The 15297-nt window shown below is 32.7% G+C and overlaps 2 protein-coding genes across 2 annotated transcripts; both read right to left on the bottom strand.

Moving 5' to 3' along the window:
- Positions 1-6372: 6372 nt before the first annotated feature.
- LOC122602429 (EG45-like domain containing protein 2) lies at positions 6373-7356 on the bottom strand. Its single transcript, XM_043775111.1, has 3 exons — positions 7169-7356; positions 6807-7071; positions 6373-6716 (listed from the first exon to the last, which is right to left on the bottom strand). The coding sequence occupies exons 1-3, from the start codon at positions 7275-7277 to the stop codon at positions 6704-6706; spliced, it is 387 nt and encodes a 128-aa protein (XP_043631046.1). The 5' UTR covers positions 7278-7356; the 3' UTR covers positions 6373-6703.
- A 4108-nt stretch (positions 7357-11464) lies between these two features.
- LOC122598872 (EG45-like domain containing protein) lies at positions 11465-12018 on the bottom strand. Its single transcript, XM_043771353.1, has 2 exons — positions 11907-12018; positions 11465-11745 (listed from the first exon to the last, which is right to left on the bottom strand). Exons 1-2 carry the CDS (start codon positions 12016-12018, stop codon positions 11465-11467), a joined length of 393 nt encoding a protein of 130 aa, XP_043627288.1.
- Between the last annotated feature and the right edge of the window lie 3279 nt (positions 12019-15297).

Raw genomic sequence — 15297 nt, 5'->3', positions numbered from 1 at the left:
TCAATCAAGACTTTTTTCCACTTGATTCGTTCCTGCTAGATGAAGCTATATCAGTACGATGTACCCGAATTTAATTATGAATATATTTCACAATTTTGTTTTTATGAATTATGGTTTGATCACTTTGTTGAGTTAAGCAAACACCAGTTTTGTAGACATGGGTTATGCTTATTAGAATTGCTTGGTTTTCAAAAGTTGCTTAAAAGGAATGTGATTTTCCAATAGTTAAGTTAAGCCACAGTTTACAAGTTAGACCAATGTGTTTTTCTTTTTCCCTTTAAAGTTAGGCCAATGTTACCAATTGTTAGTTTTATAAATTTTACTAACTTATAAGTTTGAAGTTATTAACATGAAATAAAAAAGTTAAGGCGACATATTATTACTTCGATAGATTAGCTTGAAAGTTGTAATCAATTTAATTGTAATCAAATATATAAAGTTTCATTTAAACTTACTAATCATGTCCGGGTAGTCACCGCTAGTTTACCTATATAAGGCCTATTTATTGGTTTAATAAGTCAAGCTTTTCTACTTTTCCATTTTCTGCAAATCTACCTAAATTTGCCTTTGTAAGGCCGATGTGACTATTTGAGTGTGCGTATGTGTTTTATTTTGTTTGCAAATTTTTAACTCTAATCTGATGATTCACATCGTTTATTGTGTTTCTTTTTATGCATATATCTAATTTATTGTGTGCAGATTTATGCTTCAATAACTCACAAGTTCTTTCAAAATTGTGGTATATTTACCTTTTGTTACGTTTTGATTTAATGATAAGTGTTTTCTCAAAATTGTGCAGATTTATGTTTTTTTTACCTTTTGCTTCACCAAAATACTTGAATGACATTGTTCCCTTCACCAAAATAACTTTTGTATTTACAATATTTACTCGTACTTTTGTTCGACGTGTTTTAACTTTTCTGTTTTTATATGCTATGTAGGTGATTTTTACTGTGATGCAGGAGACCCGTGACCCAGATTATCTTCTATTTTAATAAGTTATATTTTATATTTTAATAAGTTATATTTTATATTTTTATGGTTTATTAAATAATCTCTTATTTTTATAAGTTATCTTCTTATTTATTAAGATGATTATGAGTTGAGTTATTTCCTATTTTAGGGGTGTTAGAATTAGTATAAATAGGGATATTTGGTTATTGTAAAGGACAGTTGATTATTGAGTTTTATAAGAGAATTGACAGTTTGTCAAGGAAACCTATATGGTTTTGGTCTTTGATTAATCTATTTGTTCTTGAGCCATTTGATTCCGCTTCTTTCTGCATCAGTTGGTATCAGAGCCAGGTTGATTCAAATGGCTCGACGAGTTTTTGATTATCGAATTCGTAGAATCGCCGACCGAGGCAACGAAGAAGATGGTTCAGATTCACGTGCTCGTGTTGAAGATAGATTTTCTACTCACAGATTCGTCGACCGAGGCAGTGATGGAATCTATGTTGACGCGCGGGATTTTGAGATCGAAAGACTCAACCCACGAGTCCTAGATCTGGAAACACGACCTCTCAAGGAAACCGAACTAGAGGGTTACGTCCGGGACGAGAACTTTGGGGAAGAGGAGAATCCTTACGGTACGTGTGATTTTATTTATGATTCTTTACCGGTTTTTGATGAGTACGGGGACGAGGAATGGTATTCTTTCTTTACTTGTGGTGATCAGACCCTATCGGCTAGAAAGCTTGTTAAAGGTAGTGATGGATTGGGTGGGGACGATATTGAGGTGGCTATTGTTGGTGATTTTGTGAGTTTGAAGGTTCCCATATTTCAGCCTTTAATTACGAAAAGTTTGACTTTTAAATTACACAAGGTATCATCTCGGACTAACAAAGAATTTCAAGTTGAGGGTTATTTCAAAATTATTGATAAAATCTTAGTTGGTTTACATAAGAAAGTTATTTATAACGTAAGAGAAGAGAGCAATTTACATTGTGGTGGTCCACTAGTGAATAGCCTACCAATGTCTAATTTTAATCAATTTACTTTCTTTTCGAAAACAATTGATTGGCGAGTTTTTGTGGATACATCTTTGATGGAGATAAAACAGGTGGAAATAAATAATGAGCTTTTCCATCTAAACAAAAAGCCTTTACAAAAGATTAAAAGAGGTCTCTACGGGTCTAACGAAGTTTTTGAGTGGACGACATTACACTCTAGTCTTCCATTCGATCCAGGTGGGCTAAGTTTCGAGTGGGACGAGTTGACCCATAAGGTTAAGTTGTTTAGGAGGTTTATGATGATAATAATAAATCAGAATAGGGTTGATGTTCCATTCGATCCAGGTGGAAGTGGTTTAAAGTCAAAACTCAAGGACGAGTTTTTTTGAAGAGGGAGAGAATGATGCAGAAGACCCGTGACCCAGATTATCTTCTATTTTAATAAGTTATATTTTCTATTTTTATGGTTTATTAAATAATCTCTTATTTTTATAAGTTATCTTCTTATTTATTAAGATAATCATGAGTTGATTTATTTCCTATTTTAGGGGTGTTAGAATTAGTATAAATAGGGATATTTGGTTATTGTAAAAGACAGTTGATTATTGAGTTTTATAAGAGAATTGACAGTTTGTCAAGGATACCTATATGGTTTTGGTCTTTGATTAATCTATTTGTTCTTGAGTCATTTGATTGCGCTTCTTTCTGCATCAGTTGAATGATGCAGGAGACCCGTGACCCAAATTATCTTCTATTTTAATAAGTTATATTTTATATTTTAATAAGTTATATTTTCTATTTTTATGGTTTATTAAATAATCTCTTATTTTGCAAACTCAAATTTGTAGAATCTCCCATGTTTAGCAAGTCACCAGTCAATTTTGCTATAATTAGTGGCTCAAAAGTTAGCACTTCCAATGATCCAGCCATTCTAAAACTGGATTTTTCGGATCTCTCACACACCTCAACGAATTCCTCTTATTCATACGTATCAAACACGGGTAGAGAAGCATAGCCAAACTCCTCATCTTCATCAAATCTCGGTGTCTCTTCTGCTACAAAAACCGGATAGATTGGTTCAAAGAACTGGGGGTTGGAATCAAAAGAAGGATACTCCTCCTCCTCGTTCACATCGTCCCGGATGACGTATCTTGATTCGGTTTCCTTCTTTGTCTCCCGTTGTAGCTCGATATCTTCAATCCTTTTCCGGATTTGCTTGATCTCGTGTTGTATTTCAAGATCTCGGACTCGCCGTTGGAGCCGTTTGATCTCAAAGATATCTCGTGGGTCACGTTTCACCATCTCGTTGCCTCGGTCGGCGGATCTACGGTTACGGTAGAAGCAATCTCCACGAGCACGTGTATCATGACCATGTTTTTCGTTGCCTCGTTCGGCGATTCTACGAATACGATAATCAAAAACACGTTGAGCCATTTTAAACCAAAGCTCGATACCAAATGATGCGGAAAGGAAGCAATCAAATGGCTCAAGAACGTAATGAATAATCAAAGACTATAAAAACGAACCAAAAGGTTCAAGAACATTGTTCTTTCTATTTCAATAATCTGGCTCTGATACCAACTGATGCAGAAAGAAGCGCAATCAAATGGCTCAAGAACAAATAGATTAATCAAAGACCAAAACCATATAGGTTTCCTTGACAAACTGTCAATTCTCTTATAAAACTCTATAATCAACTGTCCTTTACAATAACCAAATATCCCTATTTATACTAATTCTAACACCCCTAAAATAGAAAATAAATCAACTCATAATTATCTTAATAAATAAGAAGATAACTTATAAAAATAAGAGATTATTTAATAAACCATAAAAATATAAAATATAACTTATTAAAATATAAAATATAACTTATTAAAATAGAAGATAATCTGGGTCACGGGTCTCTTGCATCATACTGTTGATGATGAAATTCTAATTGAGGAGATTAAACAACGCAAGAAAAATAAAATCAGGATCAAAAGTAGAGACCAAATGTATCAAATCTTTGATAAAGATGGTGAATAGAATGTTGTGACGCCATGCATTTCATTATTCTTCAATATGCGCATTTGGGTTTAGTTATTCTACTATCTATATTATGTGATATAGTAATTTTAGGGGGTCTTGGTTTGATATTTTGTCTATCTTTATACATTTAATAAACTTTTTTTATGTTGTATATTTTGCCATACTGAAATATGTAGCGAAAGATTTGTATACGTGTATATCATACATGTGATATTGTGATGTGATATTGAAACAATAAAGTATTTAAACCCACTGGATATGAAAACTTATTTTTTATGTTTATAGATCATATATTTCACATTAATTTTGATAAATTAGACTTCAATGAAAATAAGTTTTACATAATAGTCTTAGAATGAGCTTAACTAATAATTTATTACAAAAACTGCTTCTAAATGTTTATAAATTATTGTAATGTAACACTTAAATTTTATGGGATTGAAATATAGTGGCTAAATGTATTGTAAGATTAAGTTAAATTCATATTTTAGTGTGGTTATGTTAAAGTTCATATTAACATTGAATTATTATCACAACAAATTACATCACATCCAATTTTAACTTCTCACAAATTGGAATGCTAATAGTATTATACTTATACATTTCAATTAAATTAAATAATGTTAATTGACGATTATTTTTGTTTATTAAATTAAAAAAAAATATCAAATTTGACTAAATGACTAAGTTAAATAGAGCTTAAGCCAAACTAGATTTATTATTAAAATAAATATAAAACAGTCTTCCAAATTTGAACCGGTTCAAAACTTACAATCCAGAAATCAAATTCTTTTCAAAAGGATGCATGTCACAATAAGCCATATTTTTTCATTACATATGATCTTGCGTAGAAACTTTGGTTAAGCTAAATGACCTAAAATTGAGAAAAAAAAAAACCCGCTTGGTTAGGCCTAAAATTTAGTCGCTCGGTTAGCCCGCTAAATACGAGGGATGAGGTTAAAGACTGAGACTGTAAAACTAAGCTTCTAATTGAATAAAAATATTTATTAAATCTTTGATAAAGCAGCATGGTTGGATCAGTGGTAAACACCCTTGCCTTTGGAGACAGAGGTCATGGGTTCGATCCTCATCCCATGCAAAGGTTGGAGGGTCTTTTCTACCATTTAGGTAAAAACTGGAAACAACCTCTCTACTTAGGTAGAGGTAAGGTCTGCCTACATCTTAACCTCGCCCATACACCGTCGAGGTATTGGGGCTCAAAACCCGCGAAAGACGGCACTGAGCAGTTACTTACTTACTTACTTACTTTTTTTGATAAACATGTTACGTCACATTAAACACAAATAAGTATATTTCTCAAGGTTAAAGTTTTTACCAATGAAACATCAACCCATTGTTATATATATGAATTATTTTAACGATAACTATTAAGGTTGTTTTTAACTTGCATAAAAACATGTATTTTTCGTAGCAAAAGTCTAACTCCTTAATTTTTATTGGTAAAATACAACAAATTTAAACACGAATGAAAGGCCATTGAATTATCACAATAAATATCCATGACATATCCATTTCTTATATCATAATTTCTTATATAAGATACTAATATTCATATGTTGTTCGATTATGGTTATTAAAAGTAATTTATAAGTCACATTAGACAAATTAGAATATGAGATCAAATAGACCGAATCAACAATAAATTAAACATATTGTAAAGAAATAAAAGTGTTAATATGTGTAAAGATTCAACGAAATCATTAACGATTATATCAGTTTTATGTTGATTTGGTCTCATTTTTTTTAGTAATTCATTAATTTATTTATTTGCATCTCTATATATATTATCATGTTTATCTTTTAATTACGATTATGTTTAGTTTTATGTTGATTTGGTCGAACTTTTTTAGTTGTTTAATGTGATTTCTGAATTTACTTAATAACATATTGGATATTGGATTTCTAATTTTAATAAATTGATGGTTGGATCAGTGGTTGGAGCTCATGTTTCTGGAAATAGAAGTCATGGGTTCAATCCTCATGCCCAGCAAGACTGGAGGTCCTTTTCTACCTATGGTAGAACCTGGAAGCAGCCTCTCTACCTTTGGTAGGGGTAAGGCTGTCTACATATCAACCTCCCCCATACACCGTCGAAGACGGTATTAAGACCCAAAACCCGTGAAAGACGGCATTGGGAGTTACTTACTTACTTACTTTAATAACAGTCGTCTTAGGGATTAAACTTGATGGTTATAATTTGACACCTAATTTTTAACACTACTACACAATGTGGTATTTGTTATTGCTAATTTACACAGATGTGAAAATAAACGTGTAAAATTTGTTAAATTACAATATCATACACGGCTTTAACGTTTCAACCATGTAAAAAAAATAAAACGCAGAACTACATACACGGTTGGGCCAATAGGCCGTGTATAAATTATATGGGAAAAAAAGGGCACTGGTTTTGATTTTTTCATCTCTCTTAATCTAATTTTTGTTTCCAATAAATCCACTTGACCGACTTATTCCCAATACATTTTCTTTTCCTATTCCTAAATTATCTACTACACTTTTCTTATTATCCATCCCCCTTTATCTTTAAGAATTACATTCCATTTTCTAAAATTTATTCGTTTCACACACATATACATACAAGTATTGCTAATCTCTAATTTATACATAAAGATTTATTGATTGACGAAGGAAGTGGTTCTTTACTTATTTATATCTTTGTCTTCGATCATAGTACCTTATTAGTATCTGAGCCTGAAAATGAAACAAATGTCACAATTAATTAGTAGGATGTCTTATATAAATGGCGAAGTTAAATAAGAGAGACGAGTTTAAGTTCATTACTGTTCATATTCAACGTTAACTCTTCCAAGAGCAAGACGAGCAATTTTTGCAAAAGCCTCTTGGGAAAGAACGAGTTCATTCTTTGCGCATGACTCACAACGACCTACAACCATGACATCAACGGTGTTACCAGTACATGCATCTCGAATGGCTTTGTTGGTTCCACTAACGCAACGAACACGGTACCTCCTTCCACAGCCAAACAAGCTACTATGAACTTTTGCATTCATGGGACCTTTGCTTTCTGGACCGAAGCATAATGATGCTAAAAAAATCACGAAAATCCAAACAAGTTCAATTTTACGCAATGTAGTTTTGTTACGTGTTAGTACAATATCAAGTATACAGATCGAATGACTTACGAGTATAAGGTGGATCATATACGATGGCTTGGCCCGAATTGGCTTGGGAAACTGAGGTTAGGCATAGGACCATGCTGATAAATATTAGAAATTTGATCACACCATACATATTTGAAGTAAAGAATTCTTGATCTGTTTGCTACTTATGTACTATACGTAGTGAAACACTAGAGTTTGTTTTATTACACTTTATTCACTTTGTTTTGAAGAGGAAAAGCAGGTAGAGCTTTCCTTTTATATATATGAATAAAAAAGCTTATCACATCAAAGTGTAATAAACTATACACAAATGTCTATAATATGTATCCAACCAATCAAAAGTTCGCAAACTGACAACCTTACACTGAAGCAGGGAGCATATATGAATGGGACATGCATATACTCGGGAACATACAATGTTAAAGATTTTTAATTTAAATACTTACGATAAACACAATGATAGTTGGATACATAATATAGACATTCGTGTATAGTTTATTACACTTTAATACCTTAACCTCTAGGAATAGAGGTGTATGTCTTGGAGGTTAACAACTAACTAACATGATGTGTTGTGATTCATCTGTTCAACGATGTAGACCAATTTGTCAAGTCAAAGAAGTTTTGCTTCCAAGAATAGGCTTGAATATATTATAATTAACGTCTATTTTTGGGAATGAACCTCGGGTTCACGGGTGTTGTGAGCTATTGATCACGACTTTTAGATGGAAATGATATTCCACTGTTGGAGAAAATATTTTTATATCTTATTGAAACATGTATATGCAATAAAAAAGATTGATGTTTTATCTTTAACCATTCATGAACGAGAAAGACGGACCGAGTGATAATTAATACTTGTAAATTGAAATGAAAGTTGGTTGAATGTGCTTAGAGCTATGAGCAGGTAAGTAAAAGATAGTTAGCTTATGTTGAAAGAATAATTGATTTTTAAACCAGCATACCTGCCTTGTTTTATTACTGAGAATGTAAACATAAAACCCTTTTTAATTTTCTATTAATCAAAGATAGAGACAAAAAGGCAGTAACAACATGCGGGCCAAGGATGCCAGTAGGGGTGATCATGGGCTCAACTTGGCCAGACCTGTGAACCGGAAAATACTAATTGTGTGGACAGAGGACAAACTCATGTTTCATTGGGTTGGCTTTTGGTCTGGGTTATCATGCGGGTTCGATTTTAAACGGCCCAGCCCGTGTCCGCTTGTGAAATACTGATTCTATTTAAAGACAATCATTGGACTTCAGATGAAGGTCTAGTAGCACAAAACGATCATTGTTATGCATGGAAGGAACGAGCCCTTTTGTTTCTAGAGGCCTAACAAAGGCTGTAATTAATGAGTTATTCAGTATGTTTTAAGCAGTATGGTTGGATCAGTGGTAAACACTGGGTTCGATCTGTTGGGGAATTTCAAGTTACAAGGGTAAGAAATCAATAACCGGATATCTCTTTGTATCGTGATATCACTTTCCGAAAACAACAATTCGACCCTATCTGCCTGGGTTACACGAATTTTGGTTTGGGATAATACAAAGAGTAATGTTCAAGATTTTGGAAGAAATCTAGAACTCGTTCACTAAAAAGTATTTCACGTTTTGTATATAAATTCTCACGTATCCTTCTCGTTATGAGACACCCAAAAGATTGTTAAAGAAAGCTTAAAAGCTCACAATGTATATTGTTGTACGTGTCTTTGCATGCATGGATGTATACATATATATAAGCATAGCAAGAAGATGGCATAGTCATAAAACATGGCTTTTGTATGTGAAATGAAGATTGAAATTGACAGCCTGACATTGTGTGTGAATTTGAACAAGTAAATAGTATGTGCCGATTTCCATGTTCAAAACAAGTCCACAAATTACTTTCATTTCATTGTCAAAGTTACTCCTTGCAACTATTGCTTTTCTACTTTCAAATATGTCTGCATTCATAATTGAAAAAATCATTTCATGTTTTCAATGTATAGATAAAATGCCATCAAAATAAGTTTTTATATGATCATATAATTAACAACAATCTTTTGGGTCCGGGATGTCGTTCACTTAATGGGTGTATACTCCGTACCTCCAAACCCATATCCAAGTGTCATAACCATATATATCCCATAATTTCACTAAATTAATAACACGATCCTCATCCCATGCAAAGGTTGGAGGGTCTTTTCTACCATTTAGGTAGAAATTGGAAGCAGCCTCTCTACTTAGGTAGAGTTAAGGTCTGCCTATATCTTAACCTCCCCCATACACCGTCGAGGTATTGGGGCTCAAAACCCGCAGAAGGCGGCACTAAGCAGTTACTTTTTCGATATGTTTTATTTATACGCTTCACAAATGCATGTTGGGATATCGAGTTTAAGTGCTTTCTTAGCTGTTATTACTTATTAACTTGTTTGCAGCTAGCTGTTTTGGTGCATGCGGTCTATAAGGATAGCAAGGTAAAATCTTAAGCATGTGTAGGAATGGCAATGGGTAAGGTTCGGGGCGGGTAGTGTCAAACCCGAACCCGATAAGGAATATGTGACCCGAACCCGACCTGATACCCACCGGGTACCTTATCGGGGACCCCGTCGGGGGTAAAATAATGCCCCGAAACCCGACCCGAAAAGAATAGTTATTTTTCAATAATAATTACCAAAATCTTGCTTAGTTTGAGAAATGATACTACATGCTCTTGATGTTTTGAGAAATGGATATGCAAGTGTGGAATGTAGATACAAATTAGTTGATATAAGTGTGAAACATTGTAATTACAAAGGTGAAATATAAATTCAAAACTAATCACTTATATAGTTATTGATATCGGGTCGGGTCGGGTCGGGTCGGGTCAAGGTGGACATGCCCCACTCCCTGCCCCGAACGGGTTCAGGTATCGGGTATTCACGTTGGCTATCGGGTTTTCCCGTCGGGTCGGGGTTTTTTTTCCATCCCTAAGCATGTGGTGCTTGTAGACAATGAAAAATGTTAGTTGCTTTCTTAGCTGTTTTTAACTTGTTTTTGATCAGCTAGCTGTTTTGGTGCAAAATTTGTGAGTGTTTTTTTGCTGCAGAATTGTGGCTAGCTAGCTAGTCATTCTCAAACTGATAGTAGTGTAGAAATTAAGTTTTTGGTTGAATAAATATAATTTTGCGAAAATTATGGCTACACTTTTGATAATATAGATCATGTACTTTTAGATGTTTGAAGATTATTGTTAAAAACTTTGATATCATCATCATTGATCTGGATTGAGATCAAATGGTTCTAAAGTCTTCCTATACTTTCTACGCCTACTAAAACTATTTTAAGGGGTGTTTGGATTGTGTTTCAATTAATTATTTGATTATTATGTTTTTAAAACCCAATTATTCGAAAATTATTGTTTGGCTGAAAAAATAATTAATTATCTACGTGTTATGGAGAAAAGACATGGTTTTGAAAAACAGATAAGGACGGACATGGGTTAACCTAGTTTTCTAAACTCAAAAAGAAAACAAAATAGGTGTTTGATTGCGGGAAATATCCCTTGTTTTTCATTTTTGTTTTCCAAAAAAAAATGAAAAACAGAAAACGCGTTCTAATCATACTTTAAGAATGTTTTCCAAGAAAACAAAAAACATTGTTTTCTACATTTCTATAGAAAACTTAAAAACATCTTTCTCTTGTTTTCCATTTTCCATTTCATTCCTCGATCCCCCTCCCCTTACATCTCTAACATGTTTTCTAGTTTTCTAATTAGAACGTGTTTTCAAAATTTTTATTTGTTTCTAGAAAATAAAACCCGTTTCATTTTCTAGGAAATTGAAAATGAAAAACTATAAAACATTTTCTACAATCAAAAGCGCAACATCTCCTAAGTCTAGTGAAAATACTGAAAACAATCCAATAACGTTAATTTCATTATACAGAACTAACTATTTTACCCGTTTATGATCCCAATTTACCAACTCTCTGTATATGATATATACGTATACGTATATCACAATAAAAGGACAGAAAATGGAATTATCATACGAGTACAAATTTTAACTTTGCGGAACAAACACATATACCAATTGTTTGAACTGGAAACAACATTTTTTTATCAACAAACTGATACATCGTTATGACGTGTAAGTAGACATGAATTGAAGTTATAATATCCATGAATACTTTTTATTTATTGTACTTAACGGAAACTCATAAACAGCAATTACAAGACACATTTCGGTGAAAATAATTAGATCCTGAAAATAACAAAAAAGAATCAAAATTAGTCCAGTGTAATGGAAAGAAAAACAACGCATGCATACTAAAAAGAAAAAAGATTTGAAATAATTACTCATGATAGTCAATTTTAATTCTCCCAGCATCAGGATTAGCAATCATCGCAAATGCCTCTTGAGAAAGATCGAGCTGGTCTCCTGCGCATCCAGGACAAAGATCAACGACCGTAACATCAATGGTTTTTCCCTTGCATGGTCGTGGAACACCTGCGTTGGTTCCCCCAGTGCAACGCACACGGTACCTCCTCCCACATGCACCTTTGTTAGCAAACAAACCTCTATTTGCTGCTACTATCATAACACCTTGGCTTTTGAATCCATTACACGAAGAAGCTACACAAAATCACAATAAAAAAATTTAGAATAGTATGTAGTTAAGTAAAGTTAATTAGTTCACACGGGCACCTGTAATTAATGATTCAGGTGCCTAGGATGACCGAGCTACGAAAAAAAAGGCCATGGCCTTTAGTGAATTTAAAAGGATGTGTACTTACGAACGTAGGGTGGGGTATAAAAAGTTGCTTGGCCAGCAATTCCATAAGCAACAGAGGTAAGGCATGCAACCATGGCAATCAAGACCAAGGCTCTACTATTCGCCAAACCCATCTTTATGATGATATCTTAAAACCCTAGAATTTTGTTTTGTGAAGCTGTTTGCTTAGTTTGGTGAAGAAAACCAGAAAAGAGCTTCCTATTTATAGCTAATTAATGAACCTAACTTTATTGTTAACAGTATATGCAACAAGTTTTGTAGTTGGGAGTCAAATTTTTTTCAAAGTCAGTCGCGGATGAATGTCAAACACCTCCCACGCAGGTATAGAGTTGCTCCCCATGTGCTACATGGGTATAGAGTTGAAAAATGATCACTCACTACATTTGCATGTGTCGACCCATATAAAAAAACCACATTGTGAAAAACTCTCTGACCATTTGTTTAACACCTATTAAGTTTTTTGTAAGTATCAAGGACAGTTACAATATCAAATGTCTTAAAATGCGAAGTGTGCGAAATAATAATGCACAACTTAAGTGTTACTAAAAAGACTAATGGTGTAAAGTAATTCATTAAGGGTATAATTGTCATTTTGCATCTTTTATTTTTAAAACTTTTCAACAAAAATTTATAATCTTTATATAATGGTATAATATAAAAGAAGTATAGAAGTATATTAACAATTGTTAATTCAAAAGGTATATTGCTAATTTGGTGCATTTATAATTTCTAAGTTTTAAGACATAATAATACAATGTTTTACTTGTATAGATATAAAGTTTTAAATTTTAATTTATCATAACTATTCATATTTAACACACCGAATAACTTTTAATCACAAACACTTATATTTTAAGCAAGTTTTAACTTTCATACAATCATTCATTTTCAAAACACTCACTCACTTTATTTATACTATAGCTATTTATTTCACCGCACTTTTGAAATTTTCAATCCTACATATACACGGTGTTTTGTTAATTTAATAATAGTAGACGAATACCCGCGCAACGCGGTGATGTAGGTGGCGGTGGCAACTTGTAATGGAAACGGCGACGATTAAGATAGATAAATGATGTAAAATATTTCATTTGATTTAAGTAATTAATGAAGGTAATTTAGTAAATAAAAAATGTATGCTATATATGTTTTAAAAGACTAACACGTTATCAGCGCAATGCGGCGGTTTTCATGGCGGCGACGATGTGGTAGTGGGGACGGTTGTTGGTAATAGTGGCGGCGTGGACTGATGTTAGATAATTGATGTAATTAAAATAATTAATATAAAGGTTTAATGTGGATATTTTAAAAGAAAAAAAGTTGATAATGTTATACTCATTAAGGGTATTATAGTTATTGACTTATTTCCCATGTAACTTAATTTCAACATGGGGACTATTTTCTTTATTATTGACGAATAGTATATAGATTAAGAGATTTTACAAATAGAATATCTAGTTTGAGTATAGAGATGATAATGTTTTCTAAACAAATTAAATTTTAGCGTGGTGGATTACAAAATAAAAAAATAGCTCATTATGATAGAATTTTAATATCTCATGTACGTTTTTCCACACTCATATAGTGTCATGACTTTTCGTTTGTAAAACACTAATAGTAAAGTTATAAGGAAACGACATATACGATTATTATATATGTACATGCTGACAAAATTAATTAACATTTTGGAAACTTATGTTTGGCTATGATTGAGAAAAATAAATTTGTTCCAAGTAAATAGTTAACTTAGCATGAGAGAAAATCTCGATGATCTCTCATCTCGTCAGGCAAATCGAAATTCAATGAAAATAACCAAATGGAAGAAACAATAGCTTGTTATGATACTGTTAAAAAGTGTATTTAATTGCTATGGCATGAAAAGTAAGTACCAACTCGAACGATTGATCCATTGAGAAGATGACAAATGGAAATGTGTGGTCGATCATTTGGGTACAAAACTACAAATTATGCGTAAATCAAGCAAAACTACATTAACTATCTACCTAATAACAACAAAATATGTACTCATTTTTGACAAAACGATTTTATTCATTATTACATTTAATTATTAGTGACGAAAAATAACCGTACTCTATAAGAAAATTCAGGATAAAGTTCAGGTTCAGATAAACAAGTTTAGAGCCGTATTGAGGGGTCTTAAATGATTTTGCAAGATTAGAACAAAGACACGTATAATTTTAGAGAGGAAAACCTGCATACTCAACCCGTATGTTTACTCCCCCTACCCGTATATATTTGGCATATCCCAACTCTGGGACGTCATCCACCCACGACTCCCGTGATGCGGATGACACGGGTGTGGGTGGCGTTCTGGTGATGGGCCGTTCTTCGAAGTTCATGACGAGAGAGGAACGAGGGCAATGATGGAATTTTTTTTAAAGGAAAGCCATTTGAATTTCTTTTGTACAATCTTTTTATTCAATTTAAACACATATCCATGTCTATTTAAAATACTACCACGTCTCAAAACTCTTTCATTTCATTTCATCAACTAGATTATGTCACTATAAAAAAAATACTATCATGACAAACCGAATCAATCAAACCTTCGAGCCTCAGATCTATTAGTTTTGATATGTTTTCAACAAATATTCGACCTAATTGGTCTGGATTCGGGATGTGGATTTTTAATTGGTACAAGATCAAGCGAGATTCACTAAATTTGACATGTTGCCATCTCTACATATATTTTATATAGATAAAGTGTTGCGTTTTTAACTAGTATTAAAACGGTATATGAGACAGGAATACGGGATGGTTTCACCCATATAACCTAAATAATATTATCAGTATATAATAAGTAAAATTTTATTTGCTTTATATACTGAACGAACATCGAAAGAAGAATATTAAGGATTAACGACCGTCATTTATTCATTTCTTGATTTTCTCATATATTTTAATGATAATGAGAAAAAAGTCATTGGTTTTATCACTAAAAGAAAGGAAACACAAAGTCATCTTGAGGAAAATTAGTAAAAGTATGTTTAATTGGTTCAATACCAACCCCTTCGTATTGACTCATTGACTATATCTGACAAAACATAAATGTATAATGTTTGACGGGCGTAATTAGGGATGTTCAATATCCAAAGTTTCAGATATCCGAAATTTCGGATAGTGGATTTCAATATCCGAACACATATCCAAAATTTCGGATATTCGAACTATCCGGAATATCCAAACTGTTAGAAATTATATAGAGTTTCGGATTTTTTTGTATATTAAATATAGATTTTTCGAATATTCTCGGATAGTTTCGGATATTTTTGGATAGTTTCAGATAGTTTTGGATATTTTTAGATAATAAAAATAACATATTAAATTTTTTTAAAAAAAGTAAGGTTTTCGGATATCCGAAATATCCGAAA

Source organism: Erigeron canadensis, chromosome 5 (assembly GCF_010389155.1).
Source record: "Erigeron canadensis isolate Cc75 chromosome 5, C_canadensis_v1, whole genome shotgun sequence".
In the NCBI taxonomy this organism is placed as follows: Eukaryota; Viridiplantae; Streptophyta; class Magnoliopsida; order Asterales; family Asteraceae; genus Erigeron; species Erigeron canadensis.
This window is presented reverse-complemented; position numbering and strand designations above follow the sequence as displayed.

What these genes read in the sequence shown, in the direction of transcription:
- LOC122602429 (XM_043775111.1), bottom strand. Translation starts at nt 7,277, where the DNA reads ATGTATGGTGTGATCAAATTTCTAATATTTATCAGCATGGTCCTATGC. An exon ending in ATATGATCCACCTTATACTC is followed by an intron (nt 7,072 to 7,168) that starts GTAAGTCATTCG and finishes TGATTTTTTTAG; the next exon opens with CATCATTATGCTTCGGTCCA.
- LOC122598872 (XM_043771353.1), bottom strand. Translation starts at nt 12,018, where the DNA reads ATGGGTTTGGCGAATAGTAGAGCCTTGGTCTTGATTGCCATGGTTGCA. An exon ending in TTATACCCCACCCTACGTTC is followed by an intron (nt 11,746 to 11,906) that starts GTAAGTACACAT and finishes GATTTTGTGTAG; the next exon opens with CTTCTTCGTGTAATGGATTC.